The sequence below is a fragment of the Caretta caretta genome, chromosome 1 (genome assembly GCF_965140235.1).
Source record: "Caretta caretta isolate rCarCar2 chromosome 1, rCarCar1.hap1, whole genome shotgun sequence".
NCBI lineage: Eukaryota > Metazoa > Chordata > Testudines > Cheloniidae > Caretta > Caretta caretta.
The window spans coordinates 46,363,720-46,386,094 of record NC_134206.1 but is presented as its reverse complement, the minus strand read 5'-3'; the positions used below and the strand labels follow the sequence as shown (position 1 = coordinate 46,386,094).

The following is a 22,375-nucleotide window of genomic DNA, read 5'->3' as shown; positions in this document are numbered from 1 at the left end:
ATCTATATATCTGATAATTCTGTTCTTTACTACAGTTTCAACCAGTTTGCCTAGTACTGAAGCTAGTTTTACTGGCCTGTAATTGCCAGGATAGCCTCTGGAGCCTTTTTAAAAAATTGGTATAATGTTAGCTATCCTCCAGTCATCTGGTACAGACGCTGATTTGAGCGATAGTTTACATATCACAGTTAGTAGTTCTGCAATTTTATATCTGAGTTCTTTCAGAACTCTTGAGTGAATACCATCTGCTCCTGGTAAGAATTCTTTATAATGGAAAATGTTAGATAATTTAAATATAGGAGTCACCACTACCACTACCACCACCACCTATAATATATTGAAAACTGCAAAAACAATCGCTGCAGGCTAGCAACTGATAAAGAAAGTAAAATAGAGAAGTCTTGTGTCCTAAGACCTTGAATAATATTTTATGGTCAATGAACCAGAAACAGTGTGCTATTCCTGAAACTCACATTCAATAAGTAATTCCTAACATTAAACTTAAGGCTGCTTTATCTGTGTATGACATTTCAGTTTTTGTCAGGTAGCATAGTGCGTAGACCCTGGAATTCGAAGTGCCAGATGACCGTCTGTGAGATCATAGCTGTCACTTTATTAATTATTATTATTTCATTGACAAGAATCTGTACAAACATTCAGATTTACAAGGCAGTACCATCTTCTGGCAAACATATGTCAAACCTAACTCAATAAAATTCTTCTTTCTGCTACCACTGAAAAAAAACAAATCCTATGTTTCAGGGGCAAGATCTGATGTCACTTTATAATCCACAATCTCTGTTTTAGTTACATATAAACATAAGGTGCATTCCTCTCACATTGGTGAGGCCTCATCTGGAGTACTGTGTCCAGTTTTGGGCCCCACACTACAAGAAGGATGTGGATAAATTGGAGAGAGTCCAGCGAAGGGCAACAAAAATGATTAGGGGTCTAGAACACATGACTTATGAGGAGAGGCTGAGGGAGCTGGGATTGTGTAGTCTGCAGAAGAGAAGAATGAGGGGGGATTTGATAGCTGCTTTCAACTACCTGAAAGGGGGTTCCAAAGAGGATGGCTCTAGACTGTTCTCAGTGGTAGCAGATGACAGAACGAGGAGTAATGGTCTCAAGTTGCAGTGGGGGAGGTTTAGATTGGATATTAGGAAAAACTTTTTCACTATGAGGGTGGTGAAACACTGGAATGCGTTACCTAGGGAGGTGGTAGAATCTCCTTCCTTAGAGGTTTTTAAGGTCAGGCTTGACAAAGCCCTGGCTGGGATGATTTAATTGGGAATTGGTCCTGCTTGGAGCAGGGGGTTGGACTAGATGACCTTCTGGGGTCCCTTCCAACCCTGATATTCTATGATTCTATGATTCTATGATTCTCTCACTTTGAATAGGAACATTAGTGTAAATGATGAATTCTCTGTAATTTGAAGTCTTTAAACCATGATTTGAGGTCTTCAGTAACTCAGCCAGAGGTTAGGGGTCTATTTCAGGAGTGGGTGGGTGAGGTTCTGTGGCCTGCAATGTGCAGGAAATCAGACTAAATGATCAGTGTTCCCTTCTGACCTATGAGTCTATGAAGCTATTACCCCTTCATTCTCTAGAAAGCTTGAGTTTCATCGCTGTTCTTCCTGGATATGACACTGGTGTAGTTTGCAAACTTCAGAATGACTTTGTCTGGGAATATAATAATTTTTCCTCTGTTACTTTAGCTAAACCCACTCCTGGTTTGAAAATAAAATCTAACATATAATTCTTGTGGATCAACAATCTGCTTAATGCTTAACTAGCAGAAAAGTAGCTTCTCAATTCAATATCTGCCCCAAAAAGCAAGGTCTTTGCCCTGGATATTAGCAGTTTAATTTGCTACCTGGTACTTGACTTTTAGCAGCATTTTCCCAGGTATGTACTTTAAGAACCACATTGCAGGATTGCAATTTAAATGTTGGGTGAAATCTTGACCGCACTGAAATTAATGAAAGTTTTACCATGGACTTCAATGAGACTAGGATTTCACCCTCTGCATTTATTCTTACACAGTTTTGAATGGAAATGAATAAATAAATAACACAGGCATAGTTTCTGGGACAGTGTTTTATTTCCATTCTGTTCTTTATACCATTACAATTCAGCTTTACCAGGTATGATTATCCTTACTCAGGATTCTTTACACAAAGTTCCAGATGAGTGTTTTCTCTCTCTACAGTTCCTACTCTGGGATATTGGGAGTGTGAATGACTAGCGGAAAGCGATCATTATCCGGTATTGTAGTTGCCAGATACCACAATGCCAAACTACGAACAGTGTAGGCAAACTAGGAGTGAAAAAGAGAGTTGGAGGAAAGTTGAAAATGTGATTGCAAGCGTTATTTCCTGCCTTGTCTCCACCCCAGCACCTTCATTTTCTTTCCATGTTCCAGACTTTGTAGAAAACTGTTGGCTGCCTTTTCACATGTATAGACTATGTTTCTTCTCATCTCAAAACAACTGTATTTACTCCCCATTGATTTCAAGATCCAGTTCAAAATTGCCTTCCTTATTTTTTTTAAATCTTTTTGGACTTGCTCCTGCCTATTCTACTTCACAGACCTGGTCTGTCTCTGCTCATCTAGCATTTGGTTTCCCTCTGTTTCTGCTTAAATTCGGGCGATTGTATACCTCCATTTCTGTGTAAATCTCAGCTGAAAGTATTTTCTCCATTGCTTAAATCCAGTTTAAAATGGTGCCAACGGCACCGTGGGTCTGAGCCCACATGCAGAAGGGGCTGCAGCACCCCACTCCACCTGAGCTCCACCCTGAGGCCACTCCTCAGCTCGGTCTCTTCCTCCCAAGGCCCCACCCTTGCTCCTACTCTTCCCCCTGAGCCCCCACTCACTGCTCCCTCCTCTCTGCCCTGTCTCCTCTTCCCTCTGCTTGCTGTTCTCCACCCCCACCCCCACCCCCATGTGAGTGGCAGGCAGGGCAGAGTGTGGGTGAAGCAGGGGGCAGGGCCATGATCTGGGTGTCAGGGTCCACAAAAGATTAAGCCAGCCCTGCTTAAATCTCTAAATATTTGCTATTATTCAAGGGGCTATACCCTACCAGCGTTTATTGCTGTGAGCAAACTCTTCAAAGTCAAGGGATGAATTTGGCTCAACCTTAGAAGGTGAATGGCCATTGTTTGGATTAAACAGCTGAACCAAGAAAGTGATTAGAAGGATGGATGGGTTGAGCAATTGGGGTCAGATTCCCAGCTAGTATAAACTGGTGTAGCTCCCTTGAAGTCAATGAAGCAATGTTGGTTTATGTTGAGGATCCAGCTTTAGGTTTGTAAGGAGGATCCCTGATATGAAATGAAAAGAAAGAACATGCAAAAAACAAGTGCATAGCAAGGATGATAGAGAGGAATTTTGTGGAAACTGCCAATGAGAGATCCTGAAATAGCAAAGCACCTGAGGAAGTTGTACAGGTATCACATTTCCAAGATAGATGGACATAGGTTATCACATGAGGTTACCAGCATGACCAAACAGAATTTATAAACATGTAAATGAAAATGACAAAGGAGAAAAAAATTATAAATTCCCATTAATGCCTTATCTAAACCAGTGGTTCTCAGAGATATGTGTACCCCACAGGGTATGCAGAGGTAGGGTTACCGGACAGCAAGTGTGAAAAATCGGGACAGGGTGGGGGGTCATAGGTGACTATATAAGAAAAAGCCCCAAATATCAGGACTGTCCCAGGGGGTACATCAACTCCTCAAGATATTTGCCTAGTTTTACAACAGGATACCTCAAAAGCAATACTGCTGTCAGTACAAACTAAAATTTCATACAGACAATGACTTGTTTGTACTGCTCTGTATACTAAACACTGAAATGTAAGTACAATGTTTATATTTGAATCGATTTATAATTTTATGGTAAAAATGAGAAAGTCAGCAATTTTTCAGTAATAGTGTGCTGTGACACTTCTGTATTTTTATGTCTGGTTTTGTAAGCACAGTTCTTAAGTGAGGTGAAATTGGGGTATGCAAGGCAAATCAGACTCCTGAAAGGGGTACATAGTCTGGAAAGATTGAGAACCACTGATCTAATCTGTCTTGGACTATCTGCAATTTTGGTGCCTCCATCACCTGCCTTGATTTTCTGTTTCACTGCTCAGTTATTCTTACTCTGACTGCATTTTCCTAATATCGAGCCTAATTTTTTCCTTCTTTATCTTTAGACTCTTGCTTCAAGTCCCACCACCTTAAGAATCAATGTAAACAATGTGGCCGAAGCTTTTTAAGTATTTTGAAAGAACAGCTCTATGATGTTATTTTGGGATCCCATTCTTATTTATACAGTTGAAGGCTGACTTGAGGAGCTTATCAAAATCACACACAGATCACTCCTCTGAGTTAGTTCCTTATTTTTACTTCTCTTTTTCTTGTTTCTGTGCATGCTTAGGTCTTGGGTTACTGTATTACACCTATAGGGCTAGATTGTGGTTTTTTAAAGCCATGACCGGGCATGGGGCGAGTGCGGAGCCACACCACACCAGCAAGAGCACGAAAGAGATTATACCTCACAGCAAGCAGAATCTTTCCCATGCTACTCCTTGGGCACATGGAGAGTATAATTTGCTCGATCCATTGGAATGAATCAGGATGTTAACCCTTAGTGCCATTGCCAGACTCTATGGGCCACTGTGAGGTTGGGGAGGGGAAAACCAGGGCCTTACCTCCTTCTCACCATTCCCTGCCCCCTTTCCAGCATCCGGAACCCAGGAAAAGCAGAAGCAATGGTCCCTTTACTCCCCAGAATGCAGGGAGCACAGGGACAGCTACTGGGAGAGGCTGTGTAAGTAGGGGAAGCTTCTTGCTCTCCCCTCTGCCTTGGCATGGCTGCCCAGGGGTTGCTCACAGACTGGGACATAATGTGGCTTATGATCATTTTATCCTGTCTTTAAGATTATAAGTAGAAATGTAAGTCATAAAGAGTAAGGAAATTCCTCACTTTCTATGTAGGGCTAAGTACTGCCCTGGCTAGTGCAGCAAGAATGAGAATTGCTGGGCAGGATTCTATGGGTGAGCTGGGAGTGGGATGAGGACACGTATGGGGCTGCACTTTGCTGCTGCTCTGAGCAGGAGCACCCTGGGTTCCTGGGTGACAGACAAAGCATCTTGGTGACAACAGGCAAGTTGGAACATTAGCTGGCAGCTGAGAGATTCTGACCTGATGCTGCTGAGGCATAGACAGCATGACCCTTTAAGAGATTCTGACACATAAGAGAACTAGAAGATGTGGCACATGATCCATAGGAGGCAGTCAGGCAGCCACCCAGTTCGCAAGTATAAAATCAGATTGTGCAAGTGCAGGTAAGTACATGGACTTTTGCCTCTCTCTATAGGTTTTGTTGCATCCTGTTTTCATTAAAATCATGATTATCCCCATGTAGATGACAGTATTTGTTTTCCATTTTGGTTTTGCAGTTCTTGCTGTTACAGCAATGACTTTCACTTCTGCCACAAGACAACATATATCGGAGATTACGTGCATGTTAATCAACCAGCAGAGTAAAGATTCAAGAACACTGGAGTCATCAGAATTTCCGGAGGTAAGCTAACAGTGAATGAATAGCCAACCACAAAAAATAAAATAAAATAAAATAAAAATTCCTTATCCGAGATTAGGAAAAATATTAGTAGAGAAAGAAGCTTTGAAATCCATGCTGAGTTTAATATTTTTGAACTAGAAATAAGATAAATATCTAAAATGTAACTTTTGATCATTACTATGAGATTGTCTCACATAATTTGGCCTAAATTATTCACCTCTGAGTATATTTTGAAATGTATAAAGAAAAGGAAGTGTACAGTTAGAAAGACAAATAATTTGGACAGGGACTACAGCATCAAAGGTCGATGTGTGAATCAAAGCTCAATTTTCCCTTCCAGTGCTGAGTTATTGGAGGGCTTGAAGGTCAACAACAGACCCTGTGCAACTGAAACCTATTATTTCTTTTAGAGACTTAATTACAGAGACAATCCTATACACTCTTTTAATTCTTGGACAAATAAATGGATAGTTCTGCCACACCCAGAAGTACACAAACAAGAAGGTCCATGATTTTCCAGTGCTGGGTACCAAAAACAGAACACTCAAAATTGCAGCAACATGTCCTTCTGAATGCGAGAACATGAAGAATGTCCACCTCCTCCTGCCACAAGGAAATCAGATAGCACACATTTTTATGAAGATTACCAAGGGTTTCTCTGGGATGGTAATCCAATTTCTGTAATTGTATGTTCTCAACTGTATACATGGTGCTTTCTACAATATCCCATCAGTATTCATGTTCTGCTGCTTATCTCACATACTTTTCCATATCAGTCAGCTAATTGTTAATGTGATAATCCCATTTAGTAAATTCAAGTCTTGTAGGGCTAGACTGTGCCATTTTATTTTGCTGAGCAGAATAAGGAGGTTTCTCTAGCTACTCCCCACTGGCAAATGGGCAGGGAAGTGGAAGAGATGGACAGGCATTTGGATGGAAACTTGGCTTCGCCCCCTGTTCCCCTCCATCCCTCACTGGGAACAATAATTGGTCAGGCACAATGGAAGGACATAACATGCACCCTTCGATGTGCTGCAGTGAGTTATTTACTTTCACACACACTCCACCCCACCCCAACCCAAGCAGAAAGAAATCTTAGGGATGCTCTTAGAATGGAGTAGTTACATGCCACCCTTTTACTCAGGCTGAGCCTAAAGGCTCAACTATTCTTCACTGGCTTTCTGAACCAGTGTAGAATATTTGTTTTTCCATTTGAGGTACTCCTTTAGTCAGGGCTTAATTTGTGCTGGGGCTTGCCAAGACTGAGCCCCAGCACCTCCAGGCTTGGCAGTTTGTAGCCCCGGCACCTCTGGGCTTGCCGCGTCAGTTATGAATGTAAAAAAATTGCTTGAGCCCTGGCACCTTTCCCGATAGACAAAAGTGAGTAAATGCATGATAAGGAAGGTCATAGTGTATAGTCTGTTCCTTGGTACGGTACAAAGCGTGGAACAGAACTCCAGCAATATACAGATTGACACACAGCATGGTGCTAAGAGATTTCCTTGCCTTGGGTTTGCAGTAGAGGTCGTGCAGTGCTTTTATCCATGGAAATACCTAAAGGTAGGTGAAATCTGGAGTGAAAGCTTGAGTGATGTGTGATCTTAGCCCTGGGCTACACTACAAAGTAAGGTCGAAGTAAGCCACCTTGTGTTGACCTAGTTGTTGTGCATGTGTCTACACTTCAATTTGTCTCCCACCGATGTAAGTGCCACGTTACAGCAATGCAGTAACACCACCTTCTCCAGAAGCACTGAGCCATGGTTGATGTACTGAGGATGGCGCAGAACGAATGTAGACACTGTGTTACCTGTGTGGATCCTAACCATCCTCGGTAGCTTTCCCACACTGCCCGACGCTGACCGCTCCAGCCACAATTGTGAACTTTTACTGCCCCGGGGTCACGGAGACCATAAGGCCCCCATCCCTTTAAAACTCTGTGAATTTTTTTAAATGCTTTCTCCTGGTGGTCCAGCGCGGCAAGCACACCTAGTAGCTCTTCATTGTTGTGCGCAACTGCCCAGCTGGCCATGCTGGCTACACATGTCAGACGTGCTCTTGCCTAGAGTAGATAGGAGATATTGGATCTCCTAGGCCTGTGGGGAAAAGAGGCTTTGCAAGCACAGCTACAGAAACATGGACAGGTCTGAGCAGATTGCACAGGGGATGCTGGAGAAGGGGTATGACAGGGATCAGCAGCAGTGCCACGTGAAAGCCAAGGAACTGTGTCAGGCATATCAGAAGTCCAGGGAGACCAACAGTCAATCTGATGCCGAGACACAGACCTACCACTTTTACAAAGAGCTGCATGCTGTACTTGGCAGAGACCCCACTACTCTCCCACACACCACCATGAATACTTCCAAGGAGCCCAAGTCACAGGCCCCTGGCATGAACAGTGAGGACAAGGAGGAGGTGGAGGAGGAAGAGGAGTATGGGGGACGTGCAACCGGCGAGTCCAGCTATGCTGCGAGCCAGGACCTGTTTGAGACTCTGTACCGCAGTCCAGTCAGTCCTAGCAGTCGAGCTTGGGCGAGCCTGATGCAAAGGCAGATCCTCGGGTAGGTGTGTACATTTATTTCCCATTACGGTGATGGTACCCACAACTTAACAGGACACAGCTATCAACTTTTCATGAATTTACATGTACTAGGAGAGGTAGCAGTACAAACTGAGAGAGGCAGCGCGTGACTCTTGCATTTGGGGAAGGGGGGCACAAGTGCCAGAAGTTCCCTAGAGGTGGGATTGGCCCCGCTCACCACTGCACCCCGAGACCCCGCTCACACTCCATCCTCGCTTTGCTCTGAGGCCCTGCTCCTGCTTGGCCTCTTCCTGCCCCCATTCCGCCTCTTCCCTCAGGGCCCCACCCCCACTCTGCCTCTTCCCTCGAGGTCCCCTTCCCCTACCTGCTGCTCACTTCTCTCTGGCCCCTCCTAGAGCCGCCTGCTGCTTGTTTCTTTTTGCCCTCTCTTGTCTTAAGGGCAAGTGACAGGGAGAGAGGCAAAGCAAGGGTGGGAAGAGGCGGAGGGTGGGTGAGGCCTCGAGGGGAAGAGGCGCAGCATGGGAGGGGCCATGGGGGAAGAGGCTGAGTGGGAGCGGGGCCTCGGGGCAGAGTGCAGGATGGGCCACAGTCCAGATGCCTGTGGCCCTCCACTTCTCAGGAATTTCTAGCGGCACTCCAAAGGTGGCAGGCTGATGCACCTCCAAAGGGGGTGCTTCTTATACCGGCATTTCTTCCAAGCCTCTATACCCACCACTGATGGGTAGAATGTTATCTGCTTTTTATTCCCTTCCAGAGTTAAGCCGGGGGGCGGTGTGTGTGCGTGTGGAGCAGTTTGTTTAGGTACAGAGAGGTGTCCCTTGCATTCTCCTGAGAGATCTCGATGAAACTTTCATGGAGGTACTCTGCAGTCCTCTGCCAAAGGTTTCCAGGGATGGCAGCCTTATTTCTTCCTCCCCAATAGGACACTTTCCTACACCAGTCAGCGATAACCTCAGCAGGCACCATTGCAATACACAGGCTAGCGGAAAATGGGCAGCAGCTGTCCTCTCTGTGCCTTTGTTACCCTCAGGGGTGAGATATCAGCTAAAATCACCACCGCCTGTGGAAAATGGCAGCAGTATTCAGTGCCAGTGCCCTGTACTCATAGTTTCACTCAATCAAGCAATTCCCTCTTCATTTCCCTCACCCTTGGTGGACCACAGTCACCATGGGTGGTGCTGTGCGTGGTGCTGTGCACAAGCAATCCCAAGCAGAAGAGTCAATAAGCCTGTCTTGTTTAAAGCTTTAGGGGAGCAAGGGAAGGGAGTTCTGAATCTTAACTTTCAATTTACATTGTGACTGTACTGACAGTGGTACCTCTTTTATCTGCAGCTGCTGCCATTGTGGCCTTGAGGAATTCCCCACACTCATCCGCAGAATGATTGAGCCAGATAAGGAGAAAGAAGGGGACTTGGGATGACATGTTCAGTGAGATCCTGCAAGCCAATGCTGCATCAGACTGTGAGCAAAAGGCCTGGAGGGTGAACATGGCAGACAGCCTGAGGAAGGAAAGTGTGGACAGGAGAAAGGCCCAGGAGTCCCAGCGTGAAAAGGAGAGGGAGATGCACCAGGACATAATGGGGCTTCTCCAGCAGCAAAGACAGATGCTGCAGGCTCTTGTGGACCTACAGGTTCAAAAATCACAGGCTCGACTCCCTTCACAGCCCATGAAAAACTCCATTACAGCACCTCCCTACAGTCCCCTCAACTTTCCATGTGGCTTCACGGGCTGCTGCCCTACCCCTAGCATGCCTTCCAGTGGGACATGAAGGACAACCACCGCTTCACATACACTGACCTGTGAAAGCCACAGTTGCTATATATGTAGGTAAAATGGACATGAATGTTCATTCCCTTTTTAAGTTCTGTTCCATTATTTTATTAAGTTTTTAATGTATTTGCTTTTACATTGCACAGATTTTGCTTTGCCCTGGTTTTGTTACTGAATAAAATTATATTATCTGGAAAATAATTTATCTTTATTAGTGCTCAACGTATGCTGCTGAGCACCCAGCAGTTTTGAAAGCACCCACTTCCTTGTTACTGTACAGTGTGACCCAACTCATAGGATCAGTGATAAACACAGTATACTAATCAGTGTACTGTCAGATTAATGGGTGCATTGTCAGTGTTATATTCACAGATGTACATCAAGCACCACACAGTTCTTAACAGGCCCCAAACCATAAGGGCCAGGTAGTGCACAATACACCACAATGTATTACTGTGGCTCACTGTTAAACTGGTCTTTCAAAGCCGCCCTGATCTATATAGCTCCGCGTTGAGCTCTTCTAATAGCCCTCGCGTCTTTCTGTTCAAACTCAGCAGACAGCTGTTCCACCTCTGCCCTCCACTCTGGTGGCAACTTTTCCCCCTTTGCTTCATAAATATTATGCAGGTCACATCAGGCAGCTATAACCATTGGGATGTTTTTTTCCCTGAGATCCTATCTTGTGAGTAAACAACACTGTGTCCCTTCGGTCTACCAAAAGCTCATTCAATTGTCATTCTGCACCTGCTGAGCTGGAAGTTGAATTGTTCTTTGGTGCTGTCAAGGTGGCCATTGTACCAGGGGACAGAGGTGCAGGCTGGATTCCCCAAGATCACTATTTGTATTTCAATATTGCCAGTTGTAATCTGTTGGTCGGGAAAGAAAGTTTCTGCTTGTAGCTTTCTAAATAGTCCTGTATTCTTAAAGATGCAAGCATCATGCACCATCTCTGACCAGCCAACACTGATGTCAGTGAAGCATCCTTGGTGATCCACCAGTGCTTGCATAACCATAGAAAAGTAGCCCTTTCTGTTGATGTATTCTGTGGCAAGGTGGTCTGGTGCAAAAAATATGTGTTGCCTATTGCTCCATTATGGTTTGGAAACCCCATTACTACAAATCCGTCCACTATGTTTTGAACATTGTCAAGAGTTACAGTCCTGCATAGCAGTAGAAGATTGAATGAACCTCCGCACTTGCATGACAATGGCCCCCATAGTGGATTTTCCAACTCAAAATGATTTCTCACTGACCAGTAGCAATCTGGCACTGCAAGTTTCCACAGTATGATCACCACTTGCTTCTCCACTGTCAGTGCAGGTCTCGTTCAGGTGTTCATGCGCTGGAAGGCTGGGGCGAGCTTGGCACACAGGTCTGGGAACGTAGCCTTGCACATCCGGAAGTTCTGCAGCCACTGCTCATCATCCGAAACCTGCATCACAATGTGATCCCACTAGTCAGTGCTCATTTCTTGGGCCCAGAAGCCCAAGATTCCACAATCTACAGCTGCTTCATGAACACCACCAATAACCTTGAATTGGCTCTCGCTCTGTGTCCTCCAAGAAATCGTCAGGTTCCACGCTGATTCCGTTCCTTTTACGGCTCTGCAAATACTGAAGGATCATGCATCTTGTGCTTTCAATGCTTATGACAATACTGCAGAGCTGTGCAGGCTCCATGCTTCCATCAGAGATGAAGGACAGCGAGGAGGGCTATGCGGGTTCATCGGACTTTTAAAAAAAGACACAAAACTTATGGGCTATAGATGACATTATGTGATACAGACAGTTGCATGCTGGGAAGTTGACCCTTTGCTCGCAGTTAGCCCTGCACAACTCATTTCTGCCCCACCGTGCATTGCCAAAATACCCCAAAAGAGTGCACTGGGTTGGTGGCAGTTTGCACACTGGGATACCTGCCCATGGTCCACTGCACTGTGCATCAACACAAGCACTCCTGGTGAATGTGCCCAGCATTATACAAGGATCCAAGTGTGCGCACACATGACTAATCAGCTCTGGCAGCTTTATGCCAATGTGACTTGTGTCAACCAAAGCTTGTAGTGTAGACATGGCCTTAATCATTAGGAGAAAGTAGCACATTACTGATTGAACTGCTACTAACTATGCTGTCAGCCCAGAAAGTAAAACTTGTTAGTATAGCACAGATCTTCCTGCATTTGTTCTTTCGGCAGAATTAAACATATTTGATGACTAGGTATCAGAGCTAAATTGAAGAGGGAAACAAGAATGAAAGTATAGTATTAAGATTACTTTTGTTTATAATTACTGTGCATAGGTATGTGTTATCAATAGGTGTAGGCATATTTTTAATAGAGTGAAGTGTTTTTTAATAGGTGAGCGTCCTTTTAAATGTTTAAATCTGAAAAACCCAGTTACCACCATTAGACATAGCAATCTGTTTTATTGCAATGCAGATGCCTAGTATTTCGGAAGATCTTGGTTGTGATTTGAGTTCTCAAAGCACAGAGAATGTCTATGAAACAGCAAAAAGTGTGGAAGTTGACGTGTTTGGAGACATTGAATTAAAAGTGATCATGAATATTTCAGAGACCATTTCATGCCTTTGGGTCTTCAAAGAGAACCAAGCTGACTGCAAACCCTCACTGGATTCAGAAAACCGGTAGGTAAAGGGCTGTACTGAATCAAAAAACCTAAATGGGATACTTCCATTAGAGCATGCAAATGGGATATTTTCCATATGAGAGAGCTTATTTATCATTTCTTTTCACATTACTTGTTATATTCCTAAACCTATCTATCTTAATTATTATCATCATCACTAAACTGCATGTTAATTATAGCTGTTTATACAAATATGCACGAGGAAAGCAATGAACTCTGGCTTTATAGTTTACAATATAGTGATTCTTTGCATTTGTATAGCACGTTACATCTGAGGATCACAACAGACTTTACAAACATTCATCAGTTCAAGCATCACAGTGCTCAAGTCAAAGAAACCAAGGCATAAAAAGGTTAATGCAATGCCTTGCCCAAGGTTACACTGCAGATCATCATCAGAGCCAGAATACCACCCTAATTCTCTTGACTGTGTTCTAGCCACAAGTCCATACTTCCACCCAGAGAGTTGAGAATAGCTGGGGTAGGACCAGAGGCCTAGTGTAGATGATTCCCCTGCAGGGTGAAACCCATGGGATGGCCTCTTGGTGAGGAAATCTCCATGGGAATCCTGTTGCGTGGGCCCCGATTCAGGAAAGTACTTGAGCACACACTAGTCTATCCTATTCAGGACAGTACTTAAGCAGAACTTTGAATCCCACTTGGGACGAGTGCTTAAGTGCAGTCCTGAATAGGGATGATTACATGAATCAGGGCCATTGTCTATGAAAGCACTTTGGAGATTGAATGTACTGCATGTGTGTTAAGTACCACGAGCCTAGAATTCTGGTTGTATGGGTTAAGCGTAATGCCAGTGTATTCTTCAGCCCACTCCCCTCTGTTTCAGGGGTTCTCAACCTTTTCCTTTCTGAGCCCCACCCCAACATGCTATAAAAACTCCACAGCCACCTGTGCCACCATAGTTGTTTTTCTGCATATAAAAGCCAGGGCCTGCATTAGGGGATAGCAAGCAGGGCAACTGCACAGGGCCCCATGTCCCAGGGGGCCCCCCAAAGCTAAGCTGCTCAGGCTTCAGCTTTAGCCCTGGGTGGCGGGGCTTAGGGCAGTGTGGCTTTGGCTTTCTGCCCTGGACCCCAATGAATCTAATACCAGCCCTACTTGGTGGACTCCCTGAAACTTGCTCAAAGCCCCCCAGGGGGCCTTGGACCCCTGGCTGAGAGCTGCTGCTCCATCTGACATGAATGTTTTCTAATGTATTTTCTGTTTTACAGATACGTTGTTTCGCTGGCCTTTTCAAAAATAAAAGAAACTCAAGCTGGAAAATACACCCTTGCAGTGCATAGTGAAAACAATAACTGCACAATAATGTTTACAGTTCTCATAAGAAGTAAGTATGCGTCAAACCAAGGGAATCAGTCTATCCATAGCGTGAGAAGGGGGAGGCTGAAGCCTGTATATGACCAAACCCTCTTTAAGCAGTGAAATTCTGTCAATTCTACACTCCATGAGACTTCTCCCTTCCTCAATTGCCTCTCCTCCCTCTCTTTCAGTTCTTGTATTGTGGGCTATTTTTCTTGTCACTTATTTCATGTATGGCTGCCTTGTTTCCCTTGGTTCATTGTGAAGGTTAAAACGGTTCTGAGTCACTACGTGTTGTTAAAGATGACATGCAAAAGATTATTTTTAAATGGGGCTTGTGCTCATTTCTCATTCTTTGTTATGTATTACGCACATGCGCGCGCTCGCACACCCACACACACAAACCCCAAACAAACAAACTATATTAAAAGAACATTATTAAGATTGCAAAATCAAGCACTCAAAAGTTAGGAAATGCCAGTTTGAAAGTTGCCTGTATAACCTTAATTTGCCCCCCCTGTGCAAATGCACTATGGTACAGTCCTTAATTACATGATCCCCTATTTTTCTATAGGTCCCCTTCCTCATTCAGTACCCAAGATGGATAGTGCTCACTTAATGAACAGCTATTCAGTATTTGTTATTCTCATTGTAAAAGTGGCCCCAGGCTTTATTTATACTATTCAAATGCTGCTCTGAATATAGAATTACTAATTTCCGCATGGGCTTTTCTGTCTTCACTATAGTATCTGAGTGAGTAACAAATGTTAATTTATTTTCACAACACCCCTGTGAGTTGGGGGAGTATTATCCGCATTTCACAGACGGGGAACAGAGGCACAGAAAGATCAAGATCAAAAGCATCCACTAATTTTGGGTGCCTAATTTGAGAAATTTACAACCTGATTTTTCAGGGTTCTCAACATTACACGGTGCTTTACATGTTCAAAATATAGCTCCCACTGATTTCATTTGCAACTGTGAGTGCTCCACACTTCTGCAAGTCAAATCCCAGGCTCTCAAGATGTGTTATACCAATAAAATAAAAAAATAAAAACCAGCAGGATCTTATTAAAGGGGAAAAGGCACATTTATTGTGAATACAGAAAGAATCATAGTAAGCAGTTAGTTATAGCTATAACATTCCATTCAATCTCATATTTATTCACACATTCATTCATACACACACAGGTTCTGCAAGGTTGTTATCATAGTTACCAGCCTTAGAGTTGCTCATGCCAAGCAACTGGCCAGGTGGCCTGGACATGAGGAGGGATCAGGGCCTTGTCAGATGCACATCTGATGCTCCTGGAAGTTGGTTTGCAGAATGAGACCCCAAAGTTCTCACTTTCTAGAGTACATTTTTATAGGAATTTCTTCCTATGCCAGTCTTTGGGAATTGCTTCATCATGCTGTTGCTGAATCAATCACCAGATGGCACATTCCTGATAGCTCCGTGCTGCCAGATGTTATCTTGTTCTTTGGTTCTCCCATTCTTGAGGCTGTTGGGTGGATTCCAGTCTGCCCTCTGGGGGTCCTCTGGTTATTTCCACTTGACGCCTTCTTCAGCCGATGGACACTGGATTCTTAGGCTGGCACCTCCCTGATCATTCAGTTATTATCCACACCAAGCATCCATCCACATAGATCCTCTATCTCTATTTTAATCACAATTGTTTACAAAGTGAGATGAATATAACAAAAGGGCGGGGAGTCTCTGGGTGCTGTTTCTGTTGTTACAGAGTATTGTTTTGAGTCTCTCTCTGTGTGAGTAGTTGTGGTTACAAAGAATTGCTTTGAGAACAGACTCTATCTTAGGATGTACTAACACAATTAGCAGCTTGCAAGTTTCACACATAGAGGGAGAGAAACAGTACCAAAACCCAAGAGACCTCTTAATTAGTAATACCCTGGAATTTAAACTATGGGGAATCAAACTCATTTGTGATTTTAATACAGAACTTCTTTAATATGATCCAACAGATGGGCACCCAGAAACACACAGTTTAGTGACCACCTGTGAAAAGTTTGGTTTAAATGACTTGCCCCAGTCTCACCAGGCTCCTTGTCTCAATCTACTCCTTTCCCTACTCCCTGGGTGGGCTCTTGGCCCCCTTTATATTCAGGTCAGATTCTTTCCTACTCTGTGTTTCCTGGGTGCAGCAGAGGGGTCACTAAGAGAACTAGAGAGACAGGTTCCCGGCTCTCATTTTCAGTACTCTCAGCACCTCGCAGGAGCCATTATAGGGAAAGACTGGCTTCGCCCCTGTAACCCTGGCCTGCAGCATGCTCAGTCACGCTGTGAGGATGGTCCATGTGCACTCACAAGGAACTGTGAGAGGCTGAGGCGTGCTCAGTGAAGACAGAATCTTCAGAGATTTTAACTGTAAACTGTAGTCTCCACTCAGCTTGTGTGAACTGGGATTTTTCATAGGATTATAACTTGGCCAAATATAGGTAGATTTTCACAGGAGTGGCAAAAGGCAGACCCCTGGCACACCCACCAAATTTCAAGTCCAGGCTCCCAAGCGTCGGGGCATTAAAGCTTTTTTTTGAAAAGTCACTTTTTAACAAAAATGGACAACCCCCCAGTGTAGAGTTCCCTGGCCTTGTTCTTAGAAATGACCAAACTGTTCGGGCTGAAATAAAAAAAATCAGCCTGGGGCAGAATTCTCCCATCGACGTAAAAAGCTCTCCCGCCAACGTAGCGTTGTGCACACGAGCGCTTATGTCTGCGTAATTCACGTTGCTCAGAAGGGTGGAATATTCCCAGCCCTGAGTGACATACACTTTGCCAGCATAGGCAGTAGTGTAGACATAGCCTTACAGGCAACAGGATCTTATAATCGGTAGTGTCAGGCAACCTTTATAATAGGTGTCACTAACGGCTCTGTCTACAAGAAAGAGGATCTAACAGGTTTTGCTGTTGTTTTTAAGAATTTTTTTCTGCTTGGTTTTTTGACATAGAAATAGCAGGAATATCAACTCCATTCTTCCCTAGTTTTGTTGTCAGACTTTTGTTGTAATTTCACTTGTTCTCCAGTCGTCAGAGTTTTCCACGCTAAACAGAACCTACCTTTCTAATATTAAAATCATGCAGCTAAAAAACCATCCAGGCCTTCTGTACAGATTATAAAGACACAAGCGAACAACAACAAAATGCATGAGCCCAATTTTTCCCTTTTGCACATTGCCTTTAAGATACCTAAAGTACGAATCAGGAGCAACAGTCAGTCTTCTCGTCAGAAAAGTTAACTTCATAATCACAGTTGAATTTAAAACAAAATCAGTGTTTTCAGTTTTAAGTGAAGTCAATATCAGTTTTGGTGCAATAAACTTTCAAGCATAGTCCAAATTGGGAAGCTGGTGGGCTCAGGGGATTGGTAATGGTTTATGGAACTTTACACTTCTAGGTTACAGATTTATGGTGGTGAAGTCATTAATGACGGAAAGTCATTATCATTTATTGCTTTTCCACTGTGTATATGAAATGAGTTGGTGAGAAGTGGCACTCCTCCGTGCAGTCTCAGTCGATTCTTCAAGGGTTTCAGGAAAATAGACTCAGGAGCTGATTTTCAGAGGTACGAGGACTCATAACTCCAGATGAAGTGAATGAAAGATAAAGGTGTTCAACACCTCTGAAAATCAGGCCCCAGATTACTCTCTGATTCCTACAGGCAATTCCTTGAAGTCAGAGAGGTGACACATTTACCAGGTCAAGGTTGAAGAGCTTATACAAACAAGGACCTTAGACAAACAGTTCTTTACTTTCCTCAAGCGTTAAAACCACTTGAAAAAATATTATAACAAACAAAGTGACGTAATATATTATGAACTGAGCAAAACAATTTGGCCTAATGTTGTTAACATCCTAAATATGTGGTGTGGCAAAGCTCAAATATCCGAAGACCAAATTTTGTTCTTGAATGCCTGCGCATTGCTCTCATTGAAGTTATTGCTGTTGTTGGAAGTATAGGTATCCGAGGGTAGATTTTTTGCCTTCTGGTTTCTTCTTGTACTTTGTTTATGCGTAATACGATCAGCCATCTCAGTCTGACACCTGCTGTCATTTTTCTGCTCCTAACAAGAAAAGTTGACTGGCTACTGCTTACATATATGTCTAAATTAGTGTTGGATTCTTATGTCAGGAAGTCTGTCAAGATTATTTAAAGTGACAGACTGGTTTGTTTTATAAATCTATAACTCAGACACAAAGCATATAGCCTCCCAGTTCACAAGTGCTCAAAGTGTCCTACACATTAGAAAGATGGATAATGATGTTTCCAAAATATTGCAGCATATCTGAAAATATTTGCATTACTTTTAATAGGTAAACCAAGGAAGCCCTATTTCATAAAAAGTGAAAACTTGACCATTATAAACTGCATATCCGAAAGCTACCCTAAATCAGATATTGAATGGTTATTTTGCAGAACACCTGATGACAGGTATCGTGCATATAATGCTACCTTTTTTTTTGTTTACTGAATTTTAAGGTGTAAGTCTTGATGTCTTCCTAAGCCAATAGGCTTTATACAGCATGATGTATTTATTTTTGCTGTGATTGAACCTGAACAACTGAAGGAGAATTGTGGAGTCAGATTTTCAAAAGAGAATGTAGTGGATGCTCCCATAAAATTTCACACACACACAGTGTCCTTAAAAAACTACATGCAAAATCTAAGTGCATATGAGTGCAATAGGTGAATTCACATTTTTGTATGAGTTGCGGTGTATTCTTGGAAAATTGGGCCAATGTATACTTTTCGAAACTTTAGGCACCCTAGTTGGAAAATTTTGGCCCAAATCTAAGCATTTTCACTTGACATAGCTAATGAGTTAAATATATTTATACCCCATAGCCCTCTATTTTCCATTTCGCTAAAACCTAGCTATTTTGAGAATGAATGGGGGTTGAAGGTGGGAAGAGTGTAATTAGAAATTTTATATCTAAGTTTGCCTTTCCTTGTAGCTTTAAGTTTTATGTATGATACATGGTTCTACTGGCAACATGAATATGTTCCAAGAAACATATCAGGTCATGCATAAGTAAATTCAACATTCAGTATGTTTTCATACAGGGTGCACGTGTGATAGTGTGGATTTCTCTCTCTCTCGAGTGCCTGAACCACACAGGGATTTATGAGTCTTCAGCAGCCTTCAGACTACCAGGACTGTGTCTTCTAGCTCAAGTCGTAGAGGCTCATAGTCAGGGCTGGCTTTACCATGAGGTGAACTGAGGAGGCCGCCTCAGATGCCAAACTGTGGGGCGTGCCACTAGGACCCAGAGTGTAGAAAATTGTGTCTGCTGTTGGTGCATATGTATTCTCTCTGCTCTAGATGCACAGAGATGGTGGAGTGCTGTGCTGGAGGAAGGAGGGCACAAGAGACATGGCAGGCAGGCAGGAGGAAAGGTGAGAGGGAATAACAGAAAGCAGCAGGAGCTGCAGGGAGAGAGAGGAGGAGGAGGAGCCTCTTATGTACCTCTCTAGCACCTGCAGGAGCCTGGACTGACTAACACCAGCTTCTCTGGGAGCTTCCTGTTTCCTGCTGCTTCCCCGAACCCACTTGAGGAGAACAGGCAGTCAACTGAAGTAGTAGGAGCCAGTTAGGCCCTTAAGGTGCTGATATCTTCCCTCACTCAGGCCCTGCTACCAGCCTGCTTATTTCTCTCCTTTAATTGAGTGTTGAGAGCCACTATAGCTGGCACATAACAGCCGTCATGAGCGAAAGAAGAAAACGCCCCTCTGGGGCAGCATTCAGAAAAAGAAAGAAAGCAAAGGAAGCTTTTCTATCTAAGCAGGAAGGAGCTCTCCTGAGATACATAGACACAAATGTTCACAGTGAGCCTTCCGGCCCCAGTGAGGATGTGGGTGGTGAGGAGATGCCTGATCTCCCAGTTAGTCAGAGTGCAGGTGACCTGGCAGCTACTGCAGCATCCATATCTCCATCTCAAATGGATGTAACCATGCACATTCCTGAAGAAAAGTGTAGATCAGAGAAGAGTGTGGTGGAGGCACAAGAAACAGCTGCTGCTGAGTTTAGTTCCTTAAGTCTAGATGATCCAGGACTGTGGGCCCACTTGAGCAGTAGCCTGAGGGACTTCCTTGTACTGCATGGGCCACAGCAAGTGAAAAACTTCATGTTCCCCAAAGACCATGAAAATAGAAGTTTCCATTCAACACATTACTGGTGTGAAATCCCCAATGGTGACGAGAGGCCATGGCTTATGTACTCAAAACCCCAGAATGCTGCATACTGTTTTTGTTGCAAACTCTTCGAGTCTAATGTTCCAGCCACATTGAGTACTACAGGAACAAAGGACTGGAAAAATCTGGCTAGAAATCTGGTATGTCATGAGAAGGCAGCAAATCACCAGAGAGCATTCCACGGGTGGAAAGAGCTTGAGATGAAACTAAGATTAAAGGCCACCATAGATGATCAGCATCAAGAGAAGATTGCATCAGAATCTCTTTACTGGCAAAATGTTCTGAAAAGGCTCATTGCCATTGTGAGAATGCTTGCTACCCAAAACCTAGCACTGCGTGGCACTTCAGATCAGCTGTATGTGCCAAACAATGGAAGCTTCCTTAAAATTGTGGAGCTGATGGCTGAGTTTGATGCTGTACTCCAGGAGCATCTAAGAAGAGTCACCACCCAAGAAATGTACACATAACACTACCTTGGAAAAACAATTCAAAATGAGATCATACCATCACTGGCAACAAAAGTCAAACAAGATTGTAGCAGATCTGAAGTCAGCAAGATATTACTCTGTTATTTTGGACTGCACACCTGACATCATCCATACGGAACAAATGATTTTAATGGTGGATTTTGTAACAACAACAGAACCTAGTGAAAATGTCCCTGCAATGGTGACTGTCAGAGAGCGTTTTCTAGAATTTATTGATATTGGTGATACTACAGGAACTGATATGACAAACGTGCTTCTTAAAAAGCTGGAAGATACGGGAATTGTGATAGCTGACATGAGAGGTCAGGGCTAAGATACCAGTGCCAACATGAGAAGAAAGAACAAAGGAGTGCAGACACGGATACGAGAGTTAAACCCTCAAGCTTTTTTTGTCCCATTCAGTTCTCATTCATTGAACTTGGTGGTCAGTGATGCAGTATCAGCTTCTAGTGAGGCTGCTGAATTTTTTAATGTAATTCAAAGCATCTATGTATTTTTCTCTGCATCAACTCATTGATGGCAAATTTTGAAGTAACATCTGGGAATATCCTCTCTGACACTGAAACCACTGAGTGCCACACGATGGGAGAGTCAAGTGGAGGCGATGAAGCCTATCAAATACCAAATTGGGAAGATAGATGATGCCATAGTTGCCATTATGGAGGATAATGCTATGACAGGAACTGTTCATGGGAGAACAGTGGCAGAGGGAAATGGAATCACCAGAAACATAGATAACTTCAAATTTCTGTGGCTTAGTGTTCTGGCATGGCACACTGTTTGAAATAAATGTTGTGAGCAAGAGACTCCAAGGTGTTGACCTTGATATATCTGGAATGGAACAACTGGACAAAGCAAAGTCATACCTACAGTCTTACCAGTCAGATGAGGGATTTCAAAACGTTCTGAAGTGTGCACAGAAGTTGGCAGAGGAACTTCACACTGAAGCTATTTTCCCACCCATTCAAGAGTACAAGAGTCACGGAAGAAGAAGACATTTTGATTACTTGGCTCGGGATAATCCCATAAGAGACCCCAAACAACAATTCAAAGTTGAATTCTTTAACCAGATGCTAGATTGTGCAATACAGTCAGTTGAAGAACGTTTCATGCAGCTCAAAGAACACAGCAGTATATTTGGGATGTTGTATGATATTCCAAAACTCCTCACTGTACCTGAAGACCCACACCAGCAATGCAGGGCACTAGAGACAGTGTTGACACATGATGACATGCGCTATATTGATGCGAGTGATTAGATGATGAACTGAAAGCCCTTTCAAGATACATTTCAGCAGGATCAACTCCAAAGGCTGTTCTGGAATATACGTGCACAAATAAGATGACCACCCTCTTTCCAAATGCTTTTGTTGCTCTGCGCATACTTCTCACACTTCCTGGAACAGTTGCCAGCGGAGAACACAGATTCTCCATGCTGAAGTTAATAAAAACACATCTATGCTCCACAATGACACAGGAGAGGCTGGTTGGCCTTGCAACCATCTCAATAGAGCATGAGCTGGCCCAGACTGTGGACCTTCAGGAAGCAGTTCAAATCTTTGCAATCAAGAAGGCAGGGAAAGCACCACTTTGATTATTCAAACAGATAAAAATGCCAGTGTTTACTATGCAGACAATAAAAGTTACATTTGCTGTTCAGGTGTTTGAAAGTTAAATGTTACTTAAAATTTTTGAACAAGGCATTTTAAGTTGTTAGTTCTCCTTTATTGGGGTAGGTAGCAGAGCAGTACCATGAGAGGAGTAGAACAGGAAGAAGGCAAAACTGAGACCTTTCAAAGTTTTGTCCAAGCGAGGGGG

General features: G+C 43.4%; 1 protein-coding gene and 1 long non-coding RNA gene across 2 annotated transcripts in view; both read left to right on the top strand.

Moving 5' to 3' along the window:
• The window catches only part of FLT3 (fms related receptor tyrosine kinase 3), a 76,952-nt gene that overhangs the window by 13,325 nt on the left and 41,252 nt on the right, over nt 1-22,375 (top strand). Inside the window, exons 2-5 of the mRNA XM_075127584.1 lie at nt 5,464-5,588; nt 12,336-12,541; nt 13,773-13,888; nt 18,191-18,308. Coding sequence (XP_074983685.1) covers nt 5,464-5,588; nt 12,336-12,541; nt 13,773-13,888; nt 18,191-18,308 — 565 coding nt within the window. The remainder of the gene's footprint in view (nt 1-5,463; nt 5,589-12,335; nt 12,542-13,772; nt 13,889-18,190; nt 18,309-22,375) is intronic.
• On the top strand, nt 8,011-10,099 carry LOC142071854 (uncharacterized). Its single transcript, XR_012668068.1, has 2 exons — nt 8,011-8,146; nt 9,460-10,099. It is a non-coding gene; the product is annotated as an uncharacterized LOC142071854 (long non-coding RNA).